The 18,073-nt window shown below is 40.5% G+C and overlaps 1 protein-coding gene across 1 annotated transcript in view; it reads right to left on the bottom strand.

Annotated features, from left to right (window-relative positions):
• The window catches only part of FAM149A (family with sequence similarity 149 member A), a 38,247-nt gene extending 28,600 nt beyond the window's left edge, over positions 1–9,647 (bottom strand). The window contains exon 1 of the mRNA XM_060778602.2: positions 9,276–9,647. Within this exon, the coding sequence (XP_060634585.2) occupies positions 9,276–9,526 (251 nt within the window). The 5' untranslated portion in view covers positions 9,527–9,647. The remainder of the gene's footprint in view (positions 1–9,275) is intronic.
• Between the last annotated feature and the right edge of the window lie 8,426 nt (positions 9,648–18,073).

The raw sequence follows: 18,073 nt of genomic DNA, 5'->3' as shown, positions 1-18,073 counted from the left end.
AGCAAAGATGAAGTATTTTGGCTACATAATGAAAAGACAGGAAAGCTGGTAGAAGATGATGATGCTGGGGAAAATGAAAGGAAAAAGGGCCAACCAAGTACAAGATGTATGGATTATATCCTTAACATGATTAGCTTAACCTTGAAGGAGCTGGGGGTGGTGATGGCTGACAGGGAGCTCTGGTGTGGACTGGTCCATGAGGTCACAAAGAGTTGGAAGCGACTGAACAAATAAACAACAACAGAGACATTTACCGGGATCAGAGACAAAGAAAAGGAATTAGAGAATACCGGGCAGCTAAGAAAAAAAGTACAAGAGTTGGTAAAATTACAGCAGCAATATGAATTATTTTTGACAAATGAGTTGTAAAGGAAAATTATGTACAATAGGCAATTCTGGCTGAAGCCAGCCAACCTCAGCTATGGGGAGAGAGAGAAAAAATGTAAAACTGAGGCTTGTCTCTGCCAGAAGGGAAATAGGGGAAAGATGGTACAGAAACTTTAAAATGGTACAACACCAGTCATTGTGAAAAAAATTGAATAGGGTTTTGGGGAGTTGTGAATGATTAAATAGTTCAGCTGTTAATGTATTATCCACTAACTCTCTACTTGTTTGTTCATTTAAAAATGTGTCTGACTGTTCCTGTTAAGTTTTGATAGGGAGCCTGGTCATGCTTATCACAGTGAACCCAAAGATCAATACATCCACTGCTTCACCTAAGGATCGCCTTAAGGCCCAGGTACCCAATCCAGGGAAGGATTTTGAGGATGAAATTGACAAGATTAGTGACAGAAGCCCAAGGGTTGGAACTGCGGGGTCAACCTGGAGAGGGGATCTGAGTTGCAATGTCTGTGCCACTTTAAGCCAGATCACAAAGTACATTAGCAGAATGTTATGAAGGAAGAAAAAGAAAGATGTTTACTTCCACAATCTTTCAAGCAGAGTGAAAAGAACTGATCTCTTCTCCATACAGTACATATGCCCCTTATTATCTGTAGTGCATATAATTCATATAACTGCAAGAAAAAGAAAGGGAAAGAGTATTATTTCTTAACTCTGAGTGTTTAAAGAAGGCAGTAATCTCCTCTTTGTGATTTCTCCAAAAGACAGAGAATATATGTCCTCCTTTCCTACTCCTCTCTTGTTAAAAGTCTAGAGAAAAGAGATGTCAGTGGAAATCATAAATAACGGTTGGCATTTAAGCTAAGAGACATTTCTGGATTCTGGTTAGCAACCAAACCAAGGAGGCAGAGCTGTTGCGTTTCTTACCAACTCCAAAACAAGTATTTACAATGGGAGACAATGTCTCTGCTGAACAGAGCAAATAAATCACCAGAGTAATATATAGCTTTACCTATATCTATAAATCGAGATATATAAATCACATAAGGTATTCCCAAGTTTCTTCTAGCATTTCTTTGCAAGTGACTTTCACTTACAATATCCTACATTGCTCTTCAGTTAAGACTGAATTATCGCCTCATCACACTAGAGAAAAAATCCACTTTACATCCGGTTTCTGTTTCCTGCAGAATTCTTGGGTTTGTAGTTTAGGCCTTTAACAGCCTCACTAAACCACAAACCTCAGAATTCTGCAGGAGGCAGAAACTGGATTTTAAGTGTATTTTTTCTCTTGTGTGATGAAGCAAACTGTCCAAAAATACTTTATTTAGTTTACCACAAAATTTATAGTTTTTGTTTTCAGTTTTTCTTAACTTCTCGATGAGAAAAATTGGCAAACACGTAGCTGAATAACATATGATTCAGCAGTTTGTATTAGGTAGAATATAAAGGTTTAGTATGCTTGGGGCCAAAAGTGTTCTGTAGTTGGGATTTTGGAATAGTTGCATATACATAATGCAATTTCTTGGAGATGGGACCCAAGTCTAAATGCATTTATTTACATTTTATGCGTACTTTACATACATAGCCTAAAGATAATTTTATAAACAATATTTTAAACATGAAACAAGGTTTTTATATTTGCAATTTTACTTCTACAAAACTAAGATTGTCCTATGCTCAGATTTCATATGTATGCCCCTATAAACAATTTTAATGCTTTCAAAGTTATTAATATATTATTTTATGTTGATAAAGCAGTAAAATAAGTTTAGGTTTGACATGAGAATAGACATTTCCTTCACATTTTCAGTTTCCTTGCAGAAAATGGGGAGGGCATGATGGAGTTTTTCCTCCTGCAAGGTTTCTTGAAATTTTGTATCTTTTGTCCTGGATTTGCATTAAAGAGTTAGTGTGTCACATACAAAGAAATCACCAGTATGCTACCATCAGCAATTTAAGTTTTAGGTTAAATTTCTGCAGGCAATAGCAGACCTGACAGGCATAGTGAACATAATAGTTTGGTATGAAAAAAAATCAAATTCAAATGAGGATGTTGAATAATTCAATGGAAGGAAGGAACCTTGCCAATTTAAGACTGAAGTTAAGACTATCTCAAATTGACTCTCGTTTCACAAAGAGATGGAAACTGGAAACTTAATATGAATGCCTTCACAGATGTATCACTTTTATAAGCAATAGCACTTTCAAATTTACAAGAAGAGATAATTTTCTGGGGCTCATTTTAAGTAAAGTGACACTACTGTGTCCGTCAAAACAAGTTTAACACTTTATTTTTCATATATACATTATTTTCTTATTACCTGGTCACTTTAAAAAAAAAACAAAATTAATAAAGAGAAGGTTTTCATAACCAGATAAGGAGACACAATCAACGCATCACTGATTAACAACTGAAGTAAATAGCATATTCTGGAGATGAGGTAAACTTGAATTGGAACTCAGGACAAGGAGGATTGCCATGATAAATATTTTATTAGGGTTTTTTCTTCTAAAAGCTTAAGTGGAATTGTCTAATTAAAAAAATGCTAATGCGAAAGTATAGGCTTTCTTCTTCCAAGAAGCATATCTTATTCCTTCTTATGTATCTTTCTCTTTTTGAGAAGCGGACAATATAAGTTAACAGTTTTTAATATGAATAAAAAGGTTGGATTGCTATTTAAAAACATGAAGGAATTTAAATAGGGAGGATAGCAAGAGTAAAGCATGACAAATAAGATATCACAAGGGTTTTTTTTTTCAGACCTAAAAAAACATTCAGCAAAATGTATTTCAACTTGATGTTGAGAAGCTCACACTTTTTAAAAAAAAAAGCCAAGAAAGTACACCCTGCTTTCTTCCTGTCTTACTTTAAACAGACTTGTACCTGCCTGGATAAGCTAAACAAATATCATGAGGAATTTTGTTCCCAATTGCTATTCTCTCATAATGAAGCTCTTTAGCAACTACTTAGTTCATCCCAAACATCCATAATCTTGTGGCTTGTGTAATTCCAAATGAAAGACTATCCCTATCAACTTAAATATCTTGATAACAAAATACAAAGATAAGTCTGAGGACCATTATAGTTTCAGACAAAATTGGATTTAAACTTTTTATACACACTTAATAGGCTGGCTCTTCTATCAAACAAGGCTATTACTGCTGGCCACACTGTCTGTTTGACAGCCCCAAATCATGGACTTCTAGTACAATTAATATGGAGGCATGGTAAATTCTCATTCCCATAGATTATCTCCCAAACTATCTGCATTCATCTACGTTATTTTTTAATCGCTTTTGACACAAAAAGAAAAGGTTTAAATGAAATAAATATATCTACATTAAAGCATCCTGTGACCCAGTATCACATAAAAATTCTCGGAACTTAAGTCTGATGAAGGGTTGGAAAATTCTTGATCTCTAACACAAACCGAAACTCTTTCTTCTTGTTTATGTTGCTAGAACTCAAATGTTCACAATTGTTTGCATGATCAATCAGATATGATATTTTAAACCCTGCTCTTCCAAAAGAATGAAATAAGACTTAGTGGACAGGTGTTAGGGCCTTCCACACAGCCATATAACCCAGAATATCAAGGCAGAAAATACTACAATACCTGCTTTGAACTGGATTAGCTGAGTACACACTGCCATATAACCCAGTTCAAAGCAGATAATGTGAGACTTTATTCAGCTGTCTGGAAGGGGCATAAATCATTCTTAAGAGAGTTGGGTGGCAATTGTGATAGCAATCCTTGCTTGTGCTGTGCATGGTACGACCCCTCTACCTGTGGGGAAGACATTTTTCAGACACCCTCATGAATCAACTCCAAGTTACAGTCTGAACCTCTAGAGAGCTATTTAAGATCACGAGAATATTTTAGACATAAAGTTCAGCACTTTGGATAGCTCTTCGAAATCAGATTAAAATCTGGAGTAAATTCACCTCCTCAGTAAAGTACTTCTTGAAAACTCTGCCATACTTCTCAGAAATTACCTGGAGTTGATACTAAAATGCTTAGAGGTGCCCCTACTGCAGACTCAGCAAATTAATTATATACATAAAAGGTAAAGGTTTCCTATTGACATCAAGTCTAAGTCATGTCCGACTCTGGGAGGTAGTGCTCATCTCCATTTCTAAGCCAAAGAGCCAGCGTTGTCTGTAGATGCCTCCAAGGTCATGTGGCCAGCATGACTGCAAATACATATGCTATTTGAAATGTGACTGGACTCTATGAAGAGTTATTTTGCCATTATTAGTTGGTAGCACCTGAGGCAATGACAGAATGAACTGCTTTTTTAGATCTGATCAAATGCATTATCCAGATTAACTTCCTGTTTCTAGCAATTACCAGATACACAACTTTCTGGAACTCACTAACAGGATATACAGGCAATGACCACTTTTTGTTCCTAGCACTTGTCAGCACAACCCTGCATGAATGCACACCTGTATCCCTGCTAATAAAGCAAGGTACAATTATAAGTCACAGTCATACATATCTGGCTCAGCATTCAAACACAAGAGCTAAGTGCGTAGACATACTCTTATAAGAAGGATCTTATAAGTAATTCCTAGAAAGGTCTGCCTTTTTTTGCATGCAGTGTATAAAATGGCAGCAAGGCCACTTTTAAAAACTAAAGTTATGTCCCAATAGATAATAGTCCTTTGTTTTCATTTACAAATGTGGGGAAACTCAAACTGCAAATATATCCACTCATGAAAAATGCATCTTCAGACATTAACAGCACTTTTGACCATCAAGATCTACTTATGTAAATGCTGTTGATATGTAATAGACAGCTGCAGAGAAAACTTTTTTATACTAATTGTACATTCTTGCCAATAACTGAAAGATTACTGAAAGGATTTCCAAAATAGTAATCACTAAGCTGTACCTACTGAATTTCTCTTCTGAATTGTCTCCCACATAAACATATTTATATGCATAAAATAAATTGCTCAACCCAGTGCATGTTGTGTTTTAAGGCATCTTAAAAGGTGCCCTATATGGAGATTTAAATGCATTATTCAGTCTCACACATTAAAAAGAATAATAATTTTATGAGAGACATAAAAAAGTTGATTTTTCACCCCTATTTTATGCATGTTTACTCGCAAGTCAATTTTACATGGAGGTCTACTCCAGAAATATGCATCCTTAAGAATCTTGCATCCTGTGTGAGCTGGTCAACAAAATTGCTCCAGATCCATTCATCATAAGGGAGAAGACCTTGCTTGTGCTTACAATCTTAAGCGGTAAATTACAATACAAAAATAAGAAAGAAATTAAATACTTCTATACCTGGGGGAGGGGCAAGCCATTCCTATATTCCACATGCTAAGCTAAATTGTCTCTTTTTAAACATAGATACAAGTCAACATTCAGAAGATCATTTGCAAATGAGACCAGCCCTCTTCTAATTTGTAAACCATCACACACACTAGTGGTTTAATCATTACAAGTAGCAGGGTATACACACAGTCACCTCTCCACTTATACCTAGAGGTGATTTTGCCGGCTCCTTCCTCTGAAATATAATAAAAAGTACCTGTATTCTTTGCTGGTAGCTCATCCAAATCCTGCTTACCTTCCAAGACGTTCTGGGCATCACAACTGAGTAAGGTGTCAAGAGAAGGGGAAACAAAATAATCAAGTGCTTGGAAACCATGTCCTATGTGGAATGACTTAGAAAGCTGGGAGAAGAGAAGGCTGAGAAGAGGGGATGGCAGCCATGGTCAAATATCTGAAAGGATGTGACACTGAGGATGGGGAAAGCTTATTTTCTACTGCTCTAGACACCAAGAGACCTTCCACACAGTTATATAACTCAGAATATCAAGGCAGAAAATCCCACAATGTCTCTCTTGATCTAGGTTATTTGAGTCCACACTCCGATAGTGTGGGATTTTCTGCCTTGATATTCTGTGATATAGGGCTGTGTGAAAGGGCTTTTAGGGTTTTAGACCCTGGGACCACTTTTATTTCCTCTCAATAAGGGATGAAAAACTCTCCTAACCCTGCATTTTTGGGGGAGGGGGGGAATGAGGTGACTTCCTAATATGTTAAGCTAATACCAAGGAGGAGTTTTCTAGGATAAGACAAAAGAAGTTTTCGAGATAATCAGTGCCAGATTTAGGACAAATGAGGCCCTGTACTAGCTAAGTGATGAGACCCCTCACTTGGGCCCTGAAGAAGGTAGCCCTGAAGCACACCCAAACACAAGAGTAAATCAGACACTGATGATAAGCCTGTACTAAGGAGAAGTTTTCTAGAATGACAGACCAATACTGCGGCCCCTTCTATACTGCCATATAATTCAGAGCCACACCTAAAAACTGTCAGGCCATCAAATGCTAATCAAGGTGACTAATTCAAACATGCACACCTACCTCCAACAAAGTTCTTTCTCCCACCCTGGACATTCCACAGATATATAAACCCAATTTTTCTAGTTTCCAACAGACCTCACAACCTCTGAGGATGCCTGCCATAGATGCAAGCAAAACGTCAGGAGAGAATGCTTCTAGAACATGGCCATATAGCCCAAAAACCCTTTAACAACCCAGTGATTCTGGCCATGAAAGCCTTTAACAATACTTAGATTATATGAGTCCACACTGCCATACAATCTGGCAGTGTAGAAGAGTCCTGAGAAGTTTTCTAGGATGATAGTGAGAAGCTTTCTAGTGAGAGGCTTTTTAGGACAATAAGCCAATAATGATAAGTTTTCTAGGATGATAAGACAATACCAAGGAGAAGTGTTCTAGGGCCCCTTCCACACAGGTGTATAAAATCCAAATTGAATGGATTATATGGCAGTGTGGACTCAGATAATCCAGTTCAAAGCAGATATTGTGGATTATTGTGCCTTTATCTTCTGGGTTATATGGCTATGTGGAAGGGCCCTAGGAGTATTCGCTAAAAAATGAGAAAATATTTTCTAGGATCGTAATCTAAAACTGAGGAAAAGTTTTCTAGGATAAATTAATCCACATTGAACTGGATTATATGACAGTGTGCACTCAGAGCCCTTCCACACAGCCATATAACCCAGAAGTTTTCTAAGATGGTGTGCCAACACTGAGACAGTTCCTAAGATAATATGCCAATAGTGATACATTTCCTAGGATGATATGCCAACACTGAGATGTTTCCTAAGATAATAAGCCAATAATGAGAAGTTTCATAGGATAATAAGCCAATTGTGAGGTTTTCTAGGATAATAAACCAATACTGAGATGTTTCCTAAGATAATAAGCCAATAGTGGAGTGTTTCCTAGGATAATAAACCAATACTGAGAGGTTTCCTAAGATAACAAACCGATAGTGAGACATTTCCAAGATAATAAACCAATAACGAGAAGTTTCCTAGGATAATAAGCCAATAAACATTTTCTATGATAAGCCAATAGTAAGAAGTTTTCTAGGGTCACTTCTACACAGCTGAATAAAACCCCACATTATCTGCTTTGAACTGGAATATATGGCAGTGTGGACTCAGATAACTCCAGTTCAAAGCAGATCTTGTGAGATTTTCTGCCTTGATATCCTGGGTTATATGACTGTGTGGAAGGGTCCTCGGATGATAAGGTCATACTGAGACGTTTTCTATGATAAGAAGTCAATACTGAGTCTTTTTAGAATAAGCCAATAGGGAGAAGTTTCCTAGGATAATAAGGAAATACTGAGTCTCTTAGATTAAGCCAATAGTCAAAAGCTTCTTAGGATAATAATCCAATACTGAAACATTTCCTAAAATGGTAAGCCAAAAGTGAGAAGTTTCCTAGGATAATAAGCCAGTAGTGAGAAGTTTCCTAGGATAGTAAACCAATACTGAGATGTTTCCTAGGATAATAAGTCAGTAGTGAGAAATTTCCTAGGATAATAAGCCAATAGTGAGAAGTTTCCTAAGATAATAAGTCAGTAGAGAGATGTTTCCTAGGATGTCAATAGTGAGAAGTTTCCTAAGATAACAAGGCAATCATGAGAAGTTTCCTAGGATAATAAACCAAAACTGAAACATTTCCTATTATAATAAACCAATACCGAGATATTTTCTAGGATGATAATCTAATAGTGAGAAGTTTCCTAAGATAATAAGACAGTAGAGAGATGTTTCCTAGGATATGTCAATTGTGAGGTTTCCTAAGATAATAAGGCAATCACGAGGAGTTTCCTAGGATAAGAAACCAATACTGAAACATTCCTTAGGATAATAAACCAGTAGTGAAAAGTTTCCTAGGATAAATCAATAGTGAGAAGTTCCCTAAGAAAATGAGCCAGTAGTGAGAAGTTTTCGAGGATAATACGCCAATCATGAGAAGTTTCCTAGGATAATACGCCAATCATGAGAAGTCTCCTAGGATAATAAACCAATACTGAGACGTTTCCTAGGATGATAATCCAGTAGTGAAAAGTTTCTAGGATATCGTCATAGGGAGAAGTTTCCTAAAATAATAAGCCAGTAGTGAGAAATTTCCCAAGATGATAAGCCAGTAGTGAGAAGTTTCCTAGGATAAGTCAATAGTGATAAGTTTCCTAAGATAATAAGCCAATCATGAGAAGTTTCCTAGGATAATAAACCAATACTGAAACATTTCCTGTTAAAATAAACAAATACTGAGATGTTTCCTAGGATGATAATCCAGTGGTGAAAAGTTTCCAAGGATATGTCCATAGGGAGAAGTTTCCTAAAATAATAAGCCAGTAGTGAGAAGTTTCCTAAGATAATACTGAGTCTTTAAGGATTATAAGCCAATACTGAGACGTTTCCTAGGATAATAAATCAGTAGCGAGACGTTTCCAAGGATAAAGTGAGAAGTTTCCTAAATACTAATTCGATACTGAGACGCTTCCTGTTATAAGCCACTCCTGAGGCGCTTTCCAACCCTGAGGCGCTTTGCCCCCCTCCGGGCGCCGCCTTGCCTGGGCGCGGGGCCTTCCTCCTCGGGGGCGCCTTCCTCGCCGATGTCGGGCAGCGTCGGGAACGGCGGCGGTGGCTTTCCCGGAGGGGCGGCCCACCCGGCGGGCTCTCGGGAGGGCAAGCGGGGCGCCCGGCTGGCCGAAGAAGCCAGGGTTTGCGGCAGAGGAGGAGGAGGAGGGCTGGAGGAGGAAGAGGAGGAGGGCTTGAAGAGCTTGGCCAAGACGGAGCCCAGGTCCAGCACCGCCACCTTCATGGTCCCCGCAGGAAGAGCGCCTTCGGGCTTCCCTCCCGAGGCGAGAGGAGCCGTGGAAAGGAAGGAAGAAAGGCGAGGGCGGCCCTGCTTTCGGGGCCTGCCCTCTTGCCTCCTCCGAGGGGCGGCGGGAGGCGGTTGCTAAGCCAAACAAAAACGGAGCCAGGCGCAGGAGATTAATTGGGCAAACGGCGGCAGGAGAAGACGCAGCAGCAGAAACAGCAGCAGCGCCTCTCTTTTCTCTCAGAAGAGCCAGCATGTTTCACCTCAAAACCAAACAAACGCGGAATGTTTCGCCTCAAAACCAACCAAACACCCTTAGCACTGGCAAGCTTGGGCCAACTTGGGGCCTCCCTCCAGGTGTTTTGGACTTCAACTCCCACCATTCCTAATAGCCTCAGGCCCTTTCCTTTCCCCCCTCAGCCGCTTAGAATCCTAGAGTTGGAAGAGACCTCAGTGGGCCATCCAGTCCAACCCTCAGCCAAGAAGCAGGAAAATAGCATTCAAAGCACCCCCAACAGATGGCCATCCAGCCTCTGTTTAAAAGCTTCCAAAGAAGAAGCCTCCACCACACTCCAGGGCAGAGAGTTCCACTGCTGAATGGCTCTCACAGTCAGGAAGATCTTCCTCATGTTCAGATGGAATCTTCTTTCTTGTAGTTTGAAAACATTGTTTCGTGTCCTAGTCTCCAGGGCAGCAGAAAACAAGCTTGCTTTCTCCTCCCTGTTTTTCTCTCACATATTTATACATGGCTATCCTGTCTCCTCTCAACATTCTCTTCTTCAGGCTAAACATGCCCAGCTCTTTAAGCCGCTCCTCATAGGGCTTGTTCTCCACACCATTATCATTTTAGTTGCCCTCTTCTAGACACATTCCAGCTTGTCAACATCTCCCTTCAATTGTGGTGCCCAGAATTAGACACAATATGGGGTCTGACCAAGGCAGAATAGAGGGGTAGCATGAATTCACTGGATCTAGACCAGGAGTCCTCAAACTAAGGCCCGGGGGCTGGATACGGCCCACCAAGGTCATTTACCCAGCCCTCGCTCAGGGTCAACCTAAGTCTTAAATGACTTGAAAGCACACAACAACAACAATCCTATGTCATCAGCCAAATCAGGCCCACACTTCCCATTGAAATACTAATCAGTTTATATTTGTTAAAATTGTTCTTCATTTTAATTATTGCGTTGTTTTAAGTGTTTTTTGCACTACAAATATGTGCAGTGTGCATAGGAATTCATTCATGCTTTTTTCAAATTATAATCCAGCCCTCCAACAGTTTGAGGGACTGTGAGCTGGCCCTCTGTTTAAAAAGTTTGAGGATCCCTGATCTAGACACTAGACTCCTACAGATGCAGGCCAAAATCCCATTGGCTTTTTTGCCACCACATCACATTGTTGGCTCATGTTTAACTTGTTGTCCACAACGACTTCACACTTACTGCTCTTGAGCCATGTGTTCCCCCTTAAACTGAGGCTGTTGGGAATGGAGGGAGTTGAAGTCCAAAACACTTGGAGGGGCCAATTTGGCCCAAGCCTGATCTAGATCTCTATATGGCAGAGTAGAAGGGGGACTCAGTAGGAAGAAAATGTCCCCCCCCCCCCCCCCCCCCGCTGGATCTACAGATCTCTGTGTAATCCCAGATTATTTTCTTATCCCAATTACCTGGCAGTGCAGACAGTGTAAACACATCCCTGTGTAAACCCATTATCTTCTTATCCCAGATTATCTGGCAGTGCAGACACATATTCAAAGCAAATTATCTGGAATCACATCTTGGAATACAGGGCAGTGTAGATCCAGCCTCAGACCCCATCTACATTGCCATATAAAATCCAGATTATTTATTTATTTATTTATTTATTTAGTACACTTGTATACCGCTAATATCTCAGCCTAAAACGGCGACTCATTGCGGTTTACAACATTTAAAAACAACAATAATTCCGATTAAAAATATAAAACACATACACATACAATACACAGTATTGGGCCACCAATACAGACCAATGCATCTCTTAGTTAAAATCATAATCCAATTTCGTTGTCTATGATTGCCAGTCCTTGATCAAAAACTTCATCGCATCGGATTAGCCGAATGCTTGCTCAAACATCCATGTTTTCGGTTTTTTCCGAAATGCCATCAGCGAGGTGGCTGATCTTATCTCTATAGGGAGGGCATTCCAAAGCCGCGGGGCCACCACAGAAAAGGCCCTGTCTCTCGTTCCCGCGAGCCGCACCTGTGAAGCAGGCGGGATGGAGAGAAGGGCCTCTCCCGAAGATCTTAGGGTCCTGGTGGGCTGATAGGCCGAGATACGTTCGGATAGATATGTAGGGCCAGAACCGTTTAGGGCTTTAAAGGCCAAAGCCAGCACTTTGAATTGGGTCCGGTAGCTAATCGGTAGCCAGTGGAGCTGGTACAGCAGAGGAGTTGTATGCTCCCTGCGCCCTGCTCCTGTTAATACCATGGCTGCCGCCCGTTGGACTAGTTGGAGCTTCCGGGCCGTCTTCAAAGGCAACCCCACGTAGAGAGCGTTGCAGTAGTCAAGGCGGGATGTAACCAGAGCGTGGACTACCGTGGCCAAGTCAGACTTCCCAAGGTACGGTCGCAGTTGGCGCACGAGTCTTAACTGTGCGAATGCTCCCCTGGTCACCGCCGAAACCTGGGGATCCAGGCTCAGCGATGAGTCCAGGATCACACCCAAACTGCAAACCTGTGTCTTCAGGGGGAGTGCGACCCCGTCTAACACAGGCTGTAACCCTATACCCTGTTCGGCCCTGCGACTGACCAGGAGTACCTCTGTCTTGTCTGGATTCAATTTCAATTTGTTCGCCCCCATCCAGACCGTCACAGCGGCCAAGCACCGGTTCAGGACCTGGACAGCCTCCTTAGTAGCAGGTGGGAAGGAGTGACAGAGTTGGACATCATCTGCGTACAGATGACACCGCACCCCGAAACTCCGGATGATCTCGCCCAGCGGTTTCATGTAGATGTTAAACAACATGGGGGATAGTATTGAACCCTGAGGAACCCCACAAAACAAAGGTTGTGGGGTAGAACAGGAGTCCCCCAGTAACACCTTCTGTGACCGGCCCTCGAGGAATGACCGGAGCCACTGCAGAGCAGTACCTCCGAGACCCATTCCCGCGAGGCGTCCCAGAAGGATACCGTGGTCGACGGTATCGAAGGCCACTGAGAGGTCGAGTAGCACCAACAGGGACACACTCCCCCTGTCAAGCTCCCGACGGAGATCATCCACTAAGGCGACCAAGGCTGTCTCGGTACCATGCCCCGGCCTAAAGCCAGACTGTGCCGGATCCAGATAATCCGTGTCTACCAAGAATGCCTGGAGTTGTGAGGCCACCACACGTTCCATGACTTTGCCCAAAAAGGGGAGATTGGAAACAGGCCGATAGTTAACCAATTGAGTGGGGTCCAGTGATGGTTTCTTCAACAGCGGTTTTATCACAGCTTGCTTTAAGCTGGCTGGAAATATGCCTTCCCGGAGGGAGGCATTAACCACCACCTTAACCCACTCGGCCAATCCCCCTCTGGCCTCCTTTAGAAGCCAGGATGGGCAGGGGTCTAGGATGCATGTGGTAGGTCTCATTCCTCCAAGCACCTTGTCCACATCCTCGGTTTGAACCAATTGAAATGAATCCATCAAAATCGGACAAGCAGATGCTCGTGTTACATCCTCAGAGACATTATCCACTTAAAACTGGATTATGTTTTAAGAGATTATCCACTTAAAGACTGGATTATGTCTTAAAACTGGATTTAAAACTGGATTATGTTGCAGTGCAGACTCACATAAAACTGACTCACTTAAAACTGGATTATGTTGCAGTGCAGACTCACATAATCCAGTTAAAAGAAGATCATATGGCATTGGATCCAATGATATAGGGCAGTGTAGATCCAGCCTCAGGACCCTTCTCCACTGCCATATAATCCAGATGATTAAATCAGATAGTCCACATGAACTGGATTATACGAGTTCACACAGCCATATTATCCTGTTCAAAGCAAATAATCTGGATTTTATACAGCTGTGTAAAAGGGGGCTCAGCAGGAAGGCAATGTGTCTCAGGATGGATCTACACATCCCTATGTGATCCCAGATTATCTGGCAGTGCATACTCATATCTTTCAGTTCAAAGCAGATAATCTGGCATCGGATCCTGGGATCCAGTGTAGATCCAGCCTCAGACCCCATATACACTGTCATATAAAATCTAGATTATCTGCTTTGAACTGGATTATATGACAGCGTAGATTTATATAATCCAGTTCAAAGAAGATAATCTGGATTATCTGTTTTGATAATCTGAATTGTATGGCAATGTAGAAGGGGCCTCAGAGCTAGAAATTCCAAGGGAGAATATTTTAAATCCATAAATAATCAAACATGTCAAAACTTCAAATGTGGAGGGACAAAGGTCTGTATTTGTCTAGCCATTCATATTGTCCACATATCTCATAAACAGAGAGTAAAATGAATAAAGCACCACCATTCCTCAAGAATGTTTGTCATTTATTCATTCAATCACTTCCAACTCTTCATGACCTCATGGACCAGCCCACGCCAGAGCTCCCTGTCGGCCGTGGCCACCCCAAGCTCCTTCAAAGTCAAGCCAGTCACTTCAAGGATGCCATCCATCCATCTTGACCTTGGTTGGCCCCTCTTCCTTTTTCCTTCCATTTTCCCCAGATTCATTGTCTTCTCCAAGGTTTCCTGTCTTCTCATGATGTGGCCAAAGTATTTCATCTTTGCCTCTAATATCCTTCCCTCCAATGAGCAGTCAGGCTTTATTTCCTGAAGTATGGACTGGTTGGATCTTTTCATGGTCCAAGGCACTCTCAGAACTTTCCTCCAGCACCACAGTTCAAAAGCATCTATCTTCCTTCACTCAGCCTTCCCTGTGGTCTAGCTCTCACATCCATAGGTGACTACAGGGAATACCATTGCTTTAACTATGTGGATCTTTGTTGTCAGTGTGATGTCTCTGATCTTAACTATTTTATTGAGATTGGTCATTGCTCTCCTCCTAAAAAGTAAATGATTTCCTGGCTGCAGTCTGCATCTGCAATAATCTTTGCACCTAGAAATACAAAATCTGTCACTGCCTCCATATTTTCTCCCTCTATTAGGCAGTTATCAATCCAGTTGCCATAATTTTGGTTTTTTATGTTTAACTGCAACCCAGCTTTTGCACTTTCTTCTTTCACCTTGGTTAGAAGGCTCCTCAGCTCCTCCTCACTTTCAGCCATCAAAGTGGTACCATCTGCATATCTAAGGTTGTTAATGTTTCTTCCAGCAATTTAAACTCCAGCCTTGGATTCATCACGCCCTGCACATTGCATGATATGTACTTGACATAAAACAGGTCTTTGGACACACTTACTGTACGAATGAAATCTAGTTCTCCATTAACCCTACTGTTTCTTCTACACATACAATTCCACCTAGGATTTTTAAAGTTCTTTATGAAGTCTTAACTAGAGCATCCACAATACATTTCACTAAGATAGCTGAATTTTTGAAAGCTTTTTTTAGTCATAGATTCAGTATATTCCTGGTATTTTAAAGAAGATCTGCAATACAGCACTGGAGAGGCCTGTTGTCAAGAAAGAAAACTAGAATTTCCCTTGAACACCTAGAAATTAGTCAAAAGGTTCTTTACATAACATGCTGTTTGTTTTACTTGAATAGAGGGACACACAGGAGGATCTGTTAGCTTATCTTTAAATAGGGAAAGTGTAATTTACCTGTGGGGAAACCTGTCATTACCACCTCGAAGCCTCCTCAGCTTTCATAGCTTAAACTAGACAGGAGAATTTGTCAGTTAGACTGAAAAGAAGATCAGAAAGAGGAGATGAAAGCACCACAATGAAGATAATCCAAGTCCTGTAATTAAGGAATCATCACATACCAGTACTTCTGTCAACAAGACCGTTTATTTTTACTTTGAAATTTTCCCTTTGTAGCCTTCCACCTATGCAAAAATGATAACCGCTTGCTTATATTTAGCCCTTTCTCCCCAAAATGGCATTTTAGAATTACAGTACTAAAAATACATACTTTTAAAAGTTCAACACCATCCAAACATACATAATTTTGCATAATATTTCATATACAGTTATAGCAAAAGTCTACATTCCTCCAAAGCAAATTCTACACTTTGATATTAATATAGATGCTAATCACCAGAATATACAACACTTAATTTGAATAGAAAGTACCAAAATATACAGATGGGCATAGTAAAAAAATAAAATGACTCAAAAAATCCCTTATTGCCTTGGTTCCCAAAGAGGTAGAAGAAACCAATTTTGAGGTCTCCTAAACATAAAACTACCTTAAGAGCTATCACATGAGTTTTAATATTTTCATATTTTCTTTAACAATAGAAAAAGGTTTACATGGAAATGACAACTGCTGCCCATATCTGTCTATTCTGGCATGGGCTCAGGCTATTTCCGCTCAGCAAGGTTCCACTGCAGCTCCATCTCTATTTTTAATAAACGGACCCAAGTAAGCAGTGTTTGTATTCTTAAATATGGATTGCATAGACCTGTTTATATTCTTATAGGTTGCCTCCAGTGATTTTGATCAGTTTGCAATATAACCTCTACTCCTGGAGTGTAGTGGAGTCTCTCTTACTGGAGGTTTTTAAACAAGAGGCTGGATGGTCCACAGTGCTTTGGTCATGTGTTCCCCACAAGCCAGGGTTTGGACTGAAAAGCCATTGTGGTAAAAAAATAAAAATGAGAAGATATTATGCTTGGGTTGTAGGTTTTCTGGGATGTATGGCCATATTCTAGAAGCATTCTCTCCTGATGTTTCACCCACATCTATGGCAGGGATCCTCAGAGGTTGTGAGGTCTGTTGGAAACTAGGCAAGTGAGGTTTATATTTCTGTGGAGTGTCCAGCATGGGAGAAAGCACTCTTGTCTGTTTGAGGCAAGTGTGACTGTTGCAATAGGCCACCTTGATTAGCACTGATGGCTTTGCAGCTACAAAGCATGGCTGGTCCCTGCCTGGGGGGACCCTTTGTTGGGAGGTGTTAGCTGGCCCTGGTTGTTTCATCTCAGGGATTCCCATAGTTTTTTTAGTGTTCCTTTTTTTACTGACCTGATTTTAGAGTTTTTAAATACTGGTAGCCAGATTTTGTTCACACAGAAATACTGCACCACTCTAACAATCACCATGTCAGATTACACAGAGAAGCCACTGAAATCCACAAGCACACGGACAATTTCAACAGAAAGGCAAAATCATGAAAATGAACAAAATCTGGCTACTAGTATTAAAAAACTCTAAAATCTGGACAGTAAATAAAGAGCAACACTAAAAAAAAAACAAAAAACCAGAGGAATTCCTGACATGAAACAATTAGGGATAGCTAACATCTCCTGACAAAGGATTCTCCCAGGCAGGAAGCAGCCAGTCATTGAAACTGCAAGGCCATTCAATGCTAATCAAGTTGGCAATTTGCAACATTCACACTTGCCTCAAACTGACACCCTGGACATTCCACTGATATATAACCTTCACCTGACTAGTTTCCAAAAGACCCCACAACCTCTGAGGATGCCTGCCATAGGTGTGGGTAAAACGTCGGGAGAGAATGCTTCTGAAATAGCCCAGAAAACTCACAGCAACGCACTGATTCCAGCCACGAAAGCCTTCAACAATACCGTGCTTATTTTTGTTCTTTCCTTCCTCCCATTCATTACAGTCCTAACTAGAATAAGAATTATTTTGGCTACGAACAAAATTGGCCTCTTTGCAACAAACATTCCATATTAACATAACATTTGAAGGAGAGATGTCAAAACTCTGGAATCTGATAGGAAATGACTCCTTCATATGGTAGACACTGCCAACAGTATCTCCATGAACCACGCCAACTGTTTGTACCTTTCACTGATTGGCATCCAGCAGTTAAATCTACATATGCCATTCTTCCATAAGGATTAATACCTAACAGTCTAATTAACTTGGCGTATTCAATTAAAACAAAATACAGATATGGCTTACATTGTAAGTGCATCAACTATTTTTGTGTTATAGCTATTACTTTTTTTTAAAAAAAAATAGACAACATAAAAACAAAACCTAGTATGTAGTCAAGAGGAAAGGTGAAAAGATAGAAAGGAAGATTAAAAAAACACAAAAAGAAAAATATATAATTTTACCATTACAGATCTAACAAAATAATCCTACTAAAATTTGATGCCACAAATTATTACATTGTTACTATTCTTCTTGCTTGAAAACTCCACCACTGGCATCCAATCTTTCAGAAAACCTTAAATTGGCTTTTCATTTAAGATCCCCATTGACATGGCAATTTAAGCAAAAATAACAAACAATTTTTCCATCATCAATGTTTCAGTCTGTTTCCAGGTCTGGGCAAACAATATTAATGTTCGATGTGTTGTTGAAGGCTTTCATGGCCAGAATCACTGGGTTGCTGTGAGTTTTCCGGGCTGTATGGCTATGTTCCAGAAGTACTCTCTCCTGACATTTCACCTG

Source organism: Anolis sagrei, chromosome 5, assembly GCF_037176765.1.
Source record: "Anolis sagrei isolate rAnoSag1 chromosome 5, rAnoSag1.mat, whole genome shotgun sequence".
Taxonomy (NCBI): Eukaryota; Metazoa; Chordata; class Lepidosauria; order Squamata; family Dactyloidae; genus Anolis; species Anolis sagrei.
The sequence above is the reverse complement of the archived record's forward strand: the minus strand, read 5'-3'. Positions and strand labels throughout refer to the sequence as shown.